The sequence below is a fragment of the Pipistrellus hanaki genome, assembly GCF_964339955.1.
Source record: "Pipistrellus hanaki genome assembly, chromosome: 19".
Lineage (NCBI taxonomy): Eukaryota > Metazoa > Chordata > Mammalia > Chiroptera > Vespertilionidae > Pipistrellus > Pipistrellus hanaki.
In genome coordinates, this window is record NC_140521.1 from 17,974,336 (window position 1) to 17,989,024 (window position 14,689).

Here is a 14,689-nt window from a genome sequence, read left to right on the forward strand (position 1 = left end):
CCTTGCTTATTAGTCAATCTGGATCGCACTTACTGTGAATTACCGGGCCTGATTGATATTCATGAGTGGATACATCTGAAACCTCACTCGGCTGCCACGTGACGCCTGCCTCGGGGAGGAGGCGGTGAGGACGGATCTGAGCCGCCCACCTGCAGCGGCCCCCCGGCAGGACACGCAGCTTGGGGGGGACGGGGGCCGCAGACCAGGAGGTGCCAGCAGGACCTCCCGCTCTGGGTGGGTGACGGTCCCGTTTCTGGGGTTTGGGGCAGAGCTCCACAGGGGCCTGGGCCTGGCACAGGGCGGCGTTCAGTAAAGCATGCCCGGGCCTGGCACCTGCTCCCCCGCCGAGAGGAAGCGGGTGCAGAGCCTGGAGCCTGGAAAGCAGCGTCCAGACAGGGGCTCTCAGGCCTGTGCTCTGGCCAGAGCTCCCCGACCCCCACCCCCCCTCGGGCCTGGGGTGCTGGGAAGTGCCCCATCTTGAGGGTCCAGAGGCTTCTCTGAAGCGGAGAGTTCCAGACAAGACGTACAGTATCTGACCGGCAACTCAGAGAAAATGCTCCTGCCCACTGCACCCCTCCCCGAGGGCTGCTTTGCTGGGGGTGGGAAGAATAAGTGTATGTTCTTCCGGGCGGATCCCTAACGCTGAACAGGAGAATTAAAGTTTGGGTTTCTCAGAGAAGAGAAGGTATCTTTTACCCACCCCCCCGCGCCCCGAAACAAGGCTGCACCAGCTGGGAGCAGAAAAGGTGTAGGGATTAGAGAGGAACCACGATGCAGAGAAATGCAGCTAAATCCCAAATCTGAGTTACTTTGCTTTTTACAGAAAGGAGAGAAACACCAATCGGTTGCCTCCATATGTGCCTTCTGCGTCCCAGACCCACATCCTGGGTACTTGCCCCAACTGGGAATCAACCGCCCCCTCCCCCCCCCCCCCCCGTCGCCTTCTGGTGCAGGGGATGGCACCCTAGCTAACCAGCCGCCCAGCCAGGACCCAAACTCTGAAACTCTGATTTCTAAAGCCAAAAGTTCCCCAGGGAAGACGGGTTTGAGCAGACGAGTCTCAGGAACAACATGAACAGGGTCTGACTGTGGGAAGACCTGAGCACGTTTTAAAGGGGTGGGGGGGGGGGCGGGTGGGCAATGAGCACAGGGCCTTCCAACAGGCGGCAATCAGCCTGATGGTCCCTTCTATATGGGCACCTGCCGGCAGGCATGTCCCCAGTCTTGGCAATGAAGCTCTCTGAAGGCCCATTTCTCTAGACAACCTGGGCTCCAGCACTCACCCACCCCGCCCACCCACGCCCCATCTTCGGGGGCTCTGCCACGTGCCTTGCTTTGGCCAATGGGCAGGGAGCGCATGTGTTTCTTTGGGGTGTTCCCTGACAACTGCTGTGCCTTAAGCTCTTCTTGGGCTTAGAACCACGGGAGCTTGAGGGGTCGCTTTCTCCCAGAACCAAAACAAAGAAAGAATCGCCTCTAGTGTGGATCTTTGGTAGATGCTCACACGGGGTTCCGTTCTCATTTAGCTCCAAAGGCAGAAATGGGCACACACTGATCTAGAAAACACCAGGATGGCCAGGCAGTGCCCGCACTGTCCCGAGAGAGGTCAGCCTCATCTTAACCGCTGCCACCTGGTCTGACCAACACAGCGCCTCCGCAGGCCCCTGGCCGCTGCCCCCCCCCCCCCTGCTTTGTAGTGGCTGGGGCTCTGGCTGGGGGTCTGGATGAAGAGGCTGGCTTGCACTTTGGGGTCCACAAGACACATTGGGGCTCAAAACTGTTGCAGTGAGATGCTTATCCTATCCATGCGTAGAAATACCAGAGGTGGGGGGTGGGGTAGTTAAGGGCTTGGGGTTCAACCCACTTGACCCCTATCCCAGTCCTCTGGGGCGGTCTGAGAACCACGACCAGAACCAGGGTGTCCAGCGTGTGCTGCGTGGCCACCATTTCCCTGCAAAGCCAGGGGAGGAGAGGAAGTCTGAGTGTGGAGCCCTGGCCGGGGGGGATGCCGGGAGGGAAGGGGCCTCCCTGCGGCGTCTTCCCGGAACGTTAGCCTTGGCGCTCACCTCACCTCGCCTGTGCAGCCAGCGAGGGGGCCGTCTCCACCTTCTGACTCGGCTGAGACAGCCAAGCTCCCGACTGGGAGAGGGCTCTGCAAAGCTCAGGGTGACGTGCAGACATGGGTGTGTGTGTGTGTGTGTGTGTGTGTGTCTCCAGCGGTATCACCTGGAATCTTTTTGGGGACCGGGAGAAGGGGATCTCCTGACAGTTCCCAGGGAAGGTGGGGGCAGCTGCCACTGGAAACAGGCACAACAGAAAAATGCCTGCCGCTGGCCGCACCCAAGGACGGGGCGCTGTGGTGCCAGGGGGGCGCTTTCATAAAAGCTGCAATTAGCGGAAGTGGGGTTGTTAGGGGGATGGAGCACCGTGGCCTCCCAGTGGTGGTGAGGGCGAGAGCCTTCCGTGGGAGTGGGGGCTACTCCTTGGTGCTGGGGTGGGGGGAATAAAACAGCGAACGCTGGTACAGTGCTCACCGCCCACTCGTTTAACCCTCACATCCCGTGAGCCGGGGCTGCTGGCGCTCAGCTCACAGGTGGGGACACTGAGGCTCTCAGAGGTCAAGGAGCTGCTCAAGGTCAGGCTGCTGGTGAGCGGCAGAGCGGGGATCGAAGCCCAGGGGCCTGGCTCCGTGGAGGAGGGTGAAGGCCACACGGTGGAAAGTTCAGCCACAGCGTGACCGAGTCGAAGCCACTCGCCCTCTCGGGTCTGACCTCTGAGCTGTCAAACCAGGGGGCTTCCCTCAGGCCCCGCACACTTGACGTGAAGGGCCCGCTGGTCACACCTCAGCTTTGTGGCCCACAGCTGCTGCCGCCGCCGCCGAGGGGGAGGCAGCCTGAACAGGACGAAAGCCCATGGGTGTGGCTTGTGCTAATAAAATGCCATTTACACAAACAGGCAGCGGCTGGGCCGTGTTTGCCAATGCCTGGTTTAGACCAGTGGTTGTCAAACTGCGGCTCGCGAGCTGAGGTTTGCCGCTCTGTTGACTCATGAGTTTGCTGACCACTGGGAGAGGGCTTAATCACAAGGAACAACAGACTGTAATTATTGGAATCAAGAGTCTAGGTCAGTGGTCATCAAACTCAGTCAACAGCGCCACAAAATGTGGCTCGAGAGGCGCAGTTTGCCGATCACTGGTTTAGACCATTCATGTCCCTGGTTTACCACTTATATTATGATCTTAGTAATTTCCTTTATACCACTGCAGCTCAGGCTTAGCAAACACCGTGGGACGCACGCACCAGGTGTCTTACGTTCTTCTGGGATCCACAGCTCTGAGTCCCTGCACCCCAGGGTGCCAGGGCCACCCCATGCTGAGCGCACACCCAGCCAGGGACAGCACTGGCACGGGGCCAGGCTCTCCTGCACCGCCTGCTACTACCCGGGAGACGGGAGAGCAGAAGGAACCCGGGCTTCCGCTCTGTGGAGCTGGGTGCCAGCCCCCGTGCGGTGCCCCCTGGGGAGTGTGACCGCCTCTCTGAGCTCCATGGCACTGCCCACAGCTGCTGGGAGGAAGACGTGGTTCCTTCTTTCATCTATGCTGGCCAGCACCTCCCTCCCACCAGGCAGGCGATGCGTCTCTGCTCGCCTGGGGTTCACAACCGGAGGGAGGACAGACGGGAAGCCACAACACAGACCCTCATTCCTGCTGGCACAGGGGCCAAGGAGGAGCCAGGGGTCCGAGGGCATCTAACGGGCCGTGCTTGTCTGCTCAGGGCTGGCAAAGGTCATGGATGGGAAGGTGTCTACTTCAACGCCTGGGGCAAAGCGGGGAACAAATGATCATCAAGCAGGAGTTCCTCATCTTTCAGTGCGGATACTGCTGGGGAAAGACTACTATTGTGAGTGACGCTCCGCAGAGAAGCGGGCGGAGACCCCGAGGGGCGTTTTCCGGATGGAGTGTGTCCCACTTCTGCGAGGCCCACCAAAGGGTTAAAGTCATTTTCATTAAAATTTAAATTTCACCCGGCGCTCGCCGTCCTTTGAACGTTTTGACTGGCAACCATTTCATATTTCAATCTCGGCAGAACAAATTGAATTAGATGTTGAAACCGAGCTCGGCGCTGTTCAGCAAAGCCTGCGTGCGCGGCGGGCGCTAATCCTCTCCGAAGGCGGCGGCCAGCGGCGCTGCCAGGCGGGCGGCCACGAAAGACAAACCGGCCGGGGAGGCGGCGAGAGGAAACACGGCAGAGGCCGCGGGGGGCTGTCCTCGGCCTGGCTGTGGGTCCCTGGGCCTGGGGACAGGCCAGCGTCTCTAACCCTGTATCCCAGGTGCCCACCAGGGCCTCGCACACCGGGGCACCTGCTGAGTGTTGAGTGGATGGACGGACGGACAGATGGACTGACGGACGGATGGACGGATGGATGGCCACCTGGAGTGAGGATCAGCAGATGGCTCTGCCAGCCTCTGCCTCTGGCCTTCCCGCCCCCCCGTTCTGAGAAGCAACAGGCCTGGCGCCCTCCGAATCTGAGGTGCTTCCGCTGGAGCCTGGGCTCCCTGTGGCCTCCTGATCCTTCCCTCGGCCCCGGCCTGAGTGCCGGCCTGCCGGAGGATGCAGCTGGCGTTGCCCAAGGAGGAGGCCTCCCCTGTATACCCAGACACCGCCCCACGGCTGTTGGGGGGTGAACCCTGTGATCCAGGCTCCATCTCCCCTCTGCTCTCCCAGGAGCCCGCTCCATTCTTCCTCCATCACATTCTCTCCCCGGCTCTGTCCCGGCCATGGGGTGAAGGACCCCTCTGCCAAGGGGACCAGCCTGCCTCCCGCCCCCACACCAGCCTACACAGGCATCAGGGGCCCCGGGTGGCACTCGGTTCCCTGGGCCTTCATTTCTCCCAGACCTCTGAAGTCCCATTACCACTTCACACCTGACAGAGCCCATCCCCACAGCTCTCGGCGCTCACCTCCCTGGGGACTGTCTGTCGCCACAGGTTTCCCCAGGTCACCCTGCACACTGACGGATGCTTTTCTCCTAACAGGCGCCCCTCTTCCCAAAGGGGCGAGACGGGCACCTCCTGTGGGCCGGGCCCAGTTCTGACCTGGTTTTACTTTATTATGACCTCGCTAGCTACACCTGCCTTCACTCCAGAATGATGATGATGATAACAACAAGGAGGCTAGCCAGGCCCTGCCCCGCCCCCACGCTGTTCCCTGTCACAGCAGCCTGTGCGGGGACAGCTGGACTCTGAACAGGGGTCGGCAATCCCCAGCCCTGCCCCTTCCCTGACAAAACAGCTGCTCTAACAGAGAGGAACGGCCAACACCGGTGTTTGACCAGCAGGTCCCACGGGCCCTGCACAGAGCAGAGGGAAGAATGGGCGGGCCCAGGCCTGTCACCCCGAGACCCTCGGTGGCTGGGGAGCCTGGTCACCTTCGACCCCATTACAGCCCCTGCCAGAGGCTGTGGTTTCCTCTGCACGAGGTTTGCAGTGACAAGCTGGGGCTGCTCAGGAGCGCCTGCCCCCGGGACATAGGGTAGCGGGCCGGGGAGAGCAGCGTGGGCCTGAGGCCGCTCTGAGAACTGGATAGACTGGCCCCCTACCATGCACAGGCCAGTTCACACACAGAGGCAGGAGGCTCTTAGACTCACGTGGAGCCCCACCCGCAGGCCCCACGTTAAGCAGTAATCAGAGTCTGTGGAAAGAGCCTCGATGGGTTTAGTCCACATGTGTCAAACACAAGGCCCGCGGGCCAAATCCAGCCCGCCAGGCCTTGCAATGTGGCCCGCACCTCGCTGTCATCACTGCACTCCGCTGTCAGTTTATGACATTGTCAGTTTATGACTGTTCAGTAAACCATTCGGCCCGCGATTTAGGCTGGATTTTAGATTTTGGCCCCTTCTCTGATTGAGTTCGACACCCCTAGTTTAGTCCCAGGGCCATCTCCGAGGGAGGACACAGCCGCACTCCACAGGAAGAGATGCTGAGGACCAGCAGGGACCGCCGTGGTCTGCGGTCACATAGCTGGGGATGGCGAGATTCAGACCCAGGTGGCACGGGCTGTAGGTCTTTCCTCTCCATACCCTGTGCCCCGGTAAGTGCTGGCACAGGCCTCCTCGTGGGGGAGGCTGGTCTCTGGCTGAGGGTGTGCAGTGGGCACCCCACGCCTGGGAGAAGCCTTGGAACACTTCTCACTGGGCTGGCACCTGGATGCACTTCACAGGGCCCAGCCCCTGAGCCCGGCCAGCAGGTCAGCAGGGCCTGCAGTCCCAGGTGACGGGGATGGGGCAGGACGGAGGCACTGAGCAGCCCCTTGGACAGATAGACAGACGGGAGGCGGGACTGCAGCTCAGCAGCCCTGGAGGGAGAGCGAGGATGGAAGCACTGTGCCTGATGCCCCCTATGGGTTACCCGAGCACTTCCTTCTCACTAAAGCCCTGAGGTGGGACCCAGTCAGTGAGGAGGCTGGGCGGTGGGGTTCCCGGGTCCTTGCTCCTGTGAGCTGGGGCCCTCTGTACCCTGACCTTCCTACCGGCAGGACGGGATCCTGTGGCATTTCAAGACCTCGGAGAAGGCCTGTGAGCGCAGCAAACCGGGCTTGAGGGAGGCCGGTTGTTTTTGCTGCTCCCAGGTCCCCGTGCAGCCACGAAGGAGTCCCTCAGGCAGCCGGGCCGGCCCCCTGCAGGCCCAGAGCGGCTCAGGATCCAGGGCTCCGGCGGGCGGCCGTCATCCCCTCTGACCCTGGACCAGCGGAGGGTGGGCTGCCTGCCGCTCCCACCCCCCACCCCCAGGCGGCGCACCGGGCCCCCGGCCCACGGCAGGACACGGCCACGGAGCGGCTGCCCCGTCCTCGGGGCCCTGCAGCCACGTACCCGCTCGGTGCCAGCTCACAGCTGAAGGGTCCGCTCCTTGCTGTCGTTGTCGCTGTCTTCCAGCTGCTCCAGGATCCCGTCCAACACCACAGACCGCTTTTTCTTTGGGGGCTCTGTGGGTGCCCAGATGGCACGAGAGGAGAAAAGAACAGCCGAGGGGGTTGGAGGCAGGCAGAGGGAGATGGCAGGGAGGGAGGGAGGGAGGAGGGAGAGGGGGAGCAAAATGGAGGGTGGGGATGAGGAATGGGAACGCAAGGGAAATGGGATGTAGTGAGAGGGGAAGATGCAGAAGAAATAAATTGGTAAATGGGGAAAAAGAGCATGGAAGGGGGAGGAGGCCAGAGGGAAGTGGGGAGAAACCAAGAGAGAGGAGAGAGAGATAGATAGATAGGCGAGAGAGAGAGAGAGAGAGAGAGAGAGGGGGGGGGGGGGGGGAGGGGAGGGGAGGGGAGGGGAGGGCAGGGGAGGGGAGGGGAGGGGAGGGAAAGAGGGGAGAGGAGAGGAGAGGAGAGGAGAGGAGAGGAGAGGAGAGAGGAGAGAAAGAGAAAAGAGACACTGTGAGTTAGTCTCCAGCTTCATCTTGGGGAGCTGCCTCTTTCTGGCCCAGAAACTCTTGGCTCTGGGGCCAACCCCTCCCCACCTCCTCCCACAGAGGAAGGGGCCCCATTTGGAAGGGGCGGGAGGAGACCCAGCAGCTCAGAGGTTATGGCCTCTCTGCCTGGTGAGAGGCAGCCCAGCCAGGGCAGTGGCTGAGGAAACAAGTGACAGCTGCTGTTTTCCTGGAGGTCGCAGGCTGGCATCAAGGATCCCCGAGGAGGCACGGAGGGAGCAACAATGGGGGGGGGGCTTTAGAGAGGGTGGTGATCTGACCTGGGTGCTGAAGAATGAGAGGAGTTCTCTGTGAGCGGAGGGGGAGGGGGAGGGGTGTAGATGTGCAGCATGAACGTATGAAAGGCATGGTGGGCTCAGCAAAATATATATGTGCCCTCTGGCCCCAAATGCCATTGACTGAGTACCTACTACGCGCTACGATGGCTCTTTTCAACAACCCGGCAGGTGGGCATTACTCCTGCCTCTCATAGGCGAGGGAACGGGGCCTCAGACAGGAACTGAACCCAAGCCCACCGAAGCCGTCTTTCCGCTTTTCAGGAAAGCCTCCGGGGCAGAGCGCGCCAGGGAGACGAAGGGAGGCGGGAGAAGGCAGCTGGTCCCTCTGACCCTCCAGGACGGAAATGGAGTGGGGGGAGTTGGGCTCGGAGGGACTCCCCTGACCACCGTCTCAAACAGGACCCTCTGCCCTCAGCCCCGCCTGCACTTCTCCCTGCAGCAGCAGGTCCGGGTGTGGGACGCGGTCCCGCCCACTGTGTCCTCTGTGTCACACAGCCTGGCGCCTGGTGAGGGCTCTGATATCTGACGAATGAGGGGATGAGCAAATGGAGCGGGAAGGGGGGGCATGGCGAGCTGCCCCCTTGGCGAGGGTGAGGAAGGTGAGGGCGGCTGCCCCCCGCCCCCCACCCGCCTGCCCGGGGAGCCTCGAGGCCTGGCAGCTGTATCCATCATTGTTAGTCATGAAAAGAGACGGGACAGAATGGGCCGGGGCGAGCGGCAGCCCACGGCTCAGACGCCCGCTTCCTCCCCCAGCCCCCCCCTCCATGCTCCTGGTTTCCTGTAATCGCCAGCCTCTGAGGGTCACAGTGGCCTCTGGAAATGAATCCGTGGGCAGTAATAGGAGCGGGGAATAGCAGGGCCGCAGGCAATCACTGACACCCGCTCAGAGCCACCGGCTATGGGAGCGGCGGTGGGGGTGGGCTGGGTCTGTCTGACGGTGTCTGTGTCCCAGGGCCCAGCACACAGTAGGTGTTCGGTGATCATGTGTTGAACAAAAAAAAATAAATAGCTACAAAGTGAGTAAATTTTTTAAAATTAAAACTGTTAATGTCGGGATAGCCATAAAATAAACCAGAGGCGAGCAGGGATGTCCCCTGGCTGGCGACACTGAGGCCCAGAGGAGGGGCCGCAGCCGGAAGAGGAAACACACACAGGATGGGCACTTTACCAGCAGCCTCTCACCAGTTCCACCAGCACCCCCTCTCCCAGGTGGGAAGACAGAGGCGTAGACACCAGCATACCCCGAGCCCCACAGCGACCACGTGGCAGCCTCAGTGTCCAAACTGCACCCCATACCTGAGGGCCGGGGGCATGGCCAAGGTCACACAGGGCTCTGTGGAAGGGCATGTGGCCGCCACACCTGCCTTTAGCATGAGGCGCCTGCGGCTTTAGCACTTCCGAGTTGTGTGACTTCAGGTGGGGCGTGTTCGCTGTCTGAGATTCAATCCCTCGTGTTTACCAGGGGGGAAATGGTGAGTCCTCCATCCCTGCCCTCCTCGGCGGCCACCCTCTGCCGACCCCAGGCCTCCCTGACCGTCTGGTGCAGGCCAGGGATCCTCCTTCCCGCGAACACCTCTCGGAGCACCGCTCAGGAGCTCGGGCGTTAATGCCACAGCCCTATCATGGACTCTGCCCTCCCGTGCCTCAGTTTCCCCACCTGCAAAATGGGCACGCTATTAATAAGGACCCCTCGTGGGTTGTTGGGAGGATTAAAGGAGTGAAAGCAGAAATGCCGGCACCTGGCAGGGTCCCGATGATGCTGGGACCAGTGTCTCTGTCACTGTTAGACCCACAAGAGGCGTGGATGTCACATGTCTCTCTCCCATCAGGCCGACCCACACTGCCGCCTCTCCCCCGGTTGGAAAATGGAGGCCCGGGGCACCCACTGCCCGCTGTGCGGTGAGGGGTTTGGGAGACAGGCTGGCTGAGGTCCCAGGCCTCCCGCTTCATGGCTCAGTGACCCTGGGTCTGTGCACTGGGGGTGCAAACAGGACTCCCCTCCCGGGGGTGCTGCGAGGGCCAGCGTGTGGGTCTGGGCTCACGCCGGGCACGCCCTTACAGCATCCTCTCGGGGGCCTGGCATCTCTGGCTCAGGTCGGGCACCCAGGTGCCCCCAGGAGACACACCAGGCCTTGAATTCCCACCCAGCAGCCCCCGGGGCCCTGCCGCTCTCGGAGCACCTGCTTGCCGGGACAGCTGCAGAAACCCCACTCCTCGCCATCAAAGCCTCAGTGGGTTTTCACCAAATACGCACAATGCGGAACCGGGAAAAGGTGTAAAGTAAACACACGCAACAAGCTGCGTTCCTTTCAGTGTCACAGCTGCACCCGAAGATAAACAACGCGCGGATGTCGCCCAACATCCACACCCGAGAAATTAACTTGACAAAAAGCTCAGCCGGCCCCCAACTGCCCCCCCCCCCCCCAGTCTTGCCTCTCTCCCCCCTTCCCCCCCACCATTCTGCATTTCTGGAGTTCCCATCTAATGATTTTATTTTTCAATTAATTCCTTGACAGAATGCCAGCCCATGTCTCCCTGCCATCCCTGGCTGGCGCGGGCGCCCTGTGTGGAAGGCACAGGCGGGCAGAGAGAAAGGCGCGAGGGGGTGGGCGGGGAGCCGCCGGGAGGACAAGAGAAAGCGCTCCGTGGGGTTTTGTTTCGGAGGCAGAACGTTGAGGAAAGGCAAGTGGGGAGAAGGCATCTGAGCGGCACCGGAGGCCAGGCAGCGGGAACAGCCGGGTGGGGAGGGCCTGCGTGCCAGCTGGAGCCGGCTGCGGGCTGTACGCCTGCTGCTCCCGGCTCCCAGCGGGGCCACCCGCGCCAGGGGCCGCGCCTCTCCGGGCTCGGTCTGCAGTTACTGCACAGCACCCGGCACCCAGGGTGCTTCAGAGTATTGGAAGGGCTAGCACACAGTAGGTGCTTAATAACAGTTAGCCTACTTAACTGTCACTGATAGGAGCTGCTACTGTCCCTTCCCGTCTCTGTGAAACCTGGGCCCCCTCCTGGCCCACAGCATCAGCAAGCGGACCTGAAGACGGAAGGGAGCTCAACTCCTCAGTGTTCCTCTCTGTCAAGCGGGCACAGCGCCTGCTCTCCTGATCTCCCTGGGGACTTCAGGGTTCCTGCCGGCAGGCATTCATAGCAAGTATTCACCGAGCATCTACTCTGTGCTGGATCTGGAACTGGATACACTGACCCACCGGCCGTGGAAGCCATGCAGGGCCCCAGGGTGGGCAGAGCCGGAGCCCCCTTTTTCTCTGAATTTGAGTCCTGTCTGCAGAAAGGGAGACAGCACCCAGAGGTGCCGATGCTGGGAGTGTGTGAGGACACCCAGGGGGCAGTGGGGCCGTCAGCGGAGGACCCTGCAGACGCAGTGGGTGCTGCCGGCTGAGAGGGAGGAGCTGGGTCAGCGAGTGCCGGAGGTCAGAAAACCCCGAGCTGGCGATGTTCTTGTCCCATTCCTCAGGTGTGCGGGCAGCCGCTCTGGGGCTTTGGGAAAGGCACGTGACCACTCTGAAGCAGGGCCTTGAACTTGGATCCACAGTGATCCCCAAGGTCCCAGGCTCAGCTGAGGGCCCCCTAGTGGCGACCCTAGCCCAACCCTCAGCAGGCAGAGAGCCGAGGGAGTGTCCAGGCGACAGTGAGAGGAAGAGAGAAAAGGAGGCAGGCCAGAATGGAAAGCACGCGCTCCCTGCCGCAGGCCTGGAGGGGCCCTTCAATTCCGAGCGGCTTGGTGGACATGAGCTCCCTGTCCCCTTCTCTGGCACAGGCCCTGGGCTGGGGCAGAGGCGGAAAGGAAGGGAACAGTAACGGTGCCTCACAGGCCCGATGTGGGGTGATGTCTGTACTGGGATCTGTAAGTGCAAAGGCCTGAAGGGCCAGGCAGACACGTGATGCAGTCGGTGGTCTAGGTCCGTGGTCGGCAAACTGCGGCTCGAGAGCCACATGCGGCTCTTTGGCCCCTTGAGTGTGGCTCTTCCATAAAATACCACATCATGGGTGAGTGTATTTTGAAGAAGTAGCATTAGAAGAAGTTTAAAAAATTTGGCTCTCAAAAGAAATTTCAATCGTCGTTCTGTTGATATTTGGCTCTGTGGAATAATGAGTTTGCTGACCACTGGTCTAGGTGGGTGACTATAGGGAGAGCTGCGGACTGCAGCAAAAGGAAAAGCTGTGCACCTCGGCCACAGCCACCGCTGCTCACTGGGATGCAGGACCAGATGGTCAGGCCTGTTTTTCAAGAGAAGCCAAATTCTCAAATTTCAGGCCAAACCTGATAGCAAAAGAGTGGTGATGAATAAAAACCATGGGTTTCCATGCCTTGTAGGCAAGATAAAGATCTGTGGCCGATCTCAGTGGAGGGCTCGCCCACGCAGCCTGACTCTCTCCCTCCTCTGCCTGCAGAGCCCCTGGCTTTGCCTGTGATCATGGAGCAGTAATAACCTCCTCGCCTGTGTGTTTTCCTGCGGTTTCTCGGCCTGCGCCAGCCTCGAGTCCAGAACAAACCTGGCCGCCCCCTGCTGCCAGCCAACCCTGGAGGGAAGCCCACCACCTCCTGCCCCTGGTCCCAGCGCTCTGGTCCCCAGGCCCCCGGGCCTCGTCCAATCGGAGCCCAGCCCCTGCCCCTCTCAAGTCGCTCTGAAATTCTCCTTCTGTCAGTTTAATTCCGTGATGGATGAGGAAGAGCAGGAGAAATGGCCCGCACAGCTGGTTTCCCCGTTAGCCCTAGCAGGGAATCCTGGCCTGGCTGGCGACGGCTGAGTGAAATGTTTGCGGAACGCAGAGAACACAAGTCAATAACAATTTAGCTGGATTGGGAGCAAGTACCTTCCCGCACGGACAGCCGCTCCCGGGGGAAGGGGCCAGGAGTGTGCAGGATATTGCCGAGCGCTTGGAAATATTTCCAAAACACCACTCAGAGGGGCTCAGGGAGCGGGGGGCGGCGGCGGAGATCGGAGGACACCTGCCTGGCCTGCTCAGCCCCCCCATCACCTCTGCGGGGAGGAGCACTCGGCCCCGGGAGCCTGGCTCCCTCCCACGCTCGCACCCTTGCTAGAGGCTGCTACCTAGGAGCCGCCTTGACCAAAACCATTCCTGCTTCTTCCTTTTTCTTCTCTCCATTTGCCTCCGCCAGCTGAGGGGGCTGGGTGTGTGAGAAGAGCGGGTCTCCGGGCCACTTTCTACCTCTCTCCTGGGGCCCCTGCCAGCACAGGGGAGCAGGGAGGACAACACACACTCCTCCGACAGGGAAGGCACCCACCTCACACCAGGGATCCATACCTTCCGCAGGCCCCCAACCCCCTTGGTGGCCCCCTCGTGGTGGCTGGGACAGTCCCCTCACCTGTCACCGAGAAGCCTGAGGAAGGAAGAGAACCACCCAAATGGAGGGATGAAGCTGAGGCCAGGGAGCTCCGGACCTGCCTGCCTCCAGGGAGCTGGGCACACCTATGGCAAGGGGGTCTCTGAATGACACATTCTGACTCCGCCAACTTGCTTGAACTCTCCTGACTGACTTTCAAAGCCCGGTGATTGCTTTCACGGCCAAGACCAAGGAGGGTATTTGCAGGGGTTGGCGTGGGGATAACGGGCTCCCCTGGCCCCCGATCTTTTGAAAATGTGCCATCTTATGAGTGATTACGTTATGGGGGAGGGGTGTGGGTGAACTGATGCAGGCTTTAAATATCATCTGTGTGCTGATGGCTTCCAAATTTATATCCCAGCCCAGACTTCGCCCCTGAGCTCCGAACTCGTACATCTATCTGCTTGACATCTCACGGGGAGCCCTGATAGGTATCTCAAATCCAGGGTCCGGGTCTTGCCTCCCTCACCACCGCTTCCCAGCCTCCCACGGCACCACCATCCTCTGAGCGGTTCAGGGCAAAGGGCTCTGCCCTGGCCTCAGTTTCCCTCCAGACCTCCAGGAGCAAGCCTGCTGGCTCTACCTCCACCACAGCGCTCAATCCACCTGTTTCCTCCCACCCGCGTCTCTGCCCAGGCCGCCATTTGCTGGGAAGACTACAGCGGCCCTCCCTGCACTCTCATCCCCCCACAATGCATGCCCCACGCAGCAGTGAGGATGCGGGCCGGCAGTAAGTCAAGCACACACTCCCCTCCTTCATCTTCCAGGGACTTCCTGAGTAAAAGCCAGGCTCCCCACCACACCCACAGGGAGCCCCGCCTGTTACATCTGTTCCCCGCTCTGGCCACAGGGCCTGCTAGGAACACACTCCTGCCCCAGGACCTTTGCACCTGCGGGACTGCCGCCTGGACAGTCTTCCCCCGGATCTTGGGCTGGCTGGCTCCTGTGCATCACGTGAGCACACTGACTCCTCAGGCAGGCTTTTCCCAACCACCTTCCCGGATGTCCCTCCCACTCCGCACTGCGGGCACAGCATGTTAGCCTTCTGACTTCCTCCCATGTCAGATCTGTGTCGTTATCCACTTTTTCCCTTTTATCATCTGTCTCTCCTACTCAAACAGCCCCATGTTCACCGTTCTGTTCCCCATGCGGGGAAGGCTTGGTAATTGGTGACAGGGAAGAACTGAGTGAAGGAATGAATGGAAATGAATGGAAGCAAGTGACAGGGCCTCCTTCCCAGGAAAGCAGAGCATGCTATGGGGGGACACAAGGGGCAAGGGGGCGGTTAAGGGGCCTTCAGAATTGTCTGCTCTCTGGGAAAAGGCAGGTCGTGGTGGAGGAATTAGCCGCTGGCAGCTTTTGGCTAAAAATAAAAGCAGCCATTGCATGAGGCTTAGGGCTGTAGGTTTTATTGGGAAAGGATGAGACAGTATTTTAAGTTTTGGGGCCACAACGACCCCGCTCTACCCTCACCACGTGAGAATGCAGCCACAGACACACGTGTGTGCATGGACATGGCTGCGCACCAAAAACTTGACTTACACACACAGGCTGTGGGCTGCACTTGGCTGTGGC

The 14,689-nt window shown here is 60.7% G+C and overlaps 1 protein-coding gene across 1 annotated transcript in view; it reads right to left on the reverse strand.

Moving 5' to 3' along the window:
* Window positions 1-14,689, reverse strand: part of RBM19 (RNA binding motif protein 19) — a 90,810-nt gene that overhangs the window by 3,474 nt on the left and 72,647 nt on the right. Inside the window, exon 24 of the mRNA XM_084868270.1 lies at window positions 6,868-6,980. Coding sequence (XP_084724396.1) covers window positions 6,883-6,980 — 98 coding nt within the window. The 3' untranslated portion in view covers window positions 6,868-6,882. The remainder of the gene's footprint in view (window positions 1-6,867; window positions 6,981-14,689) is intronic.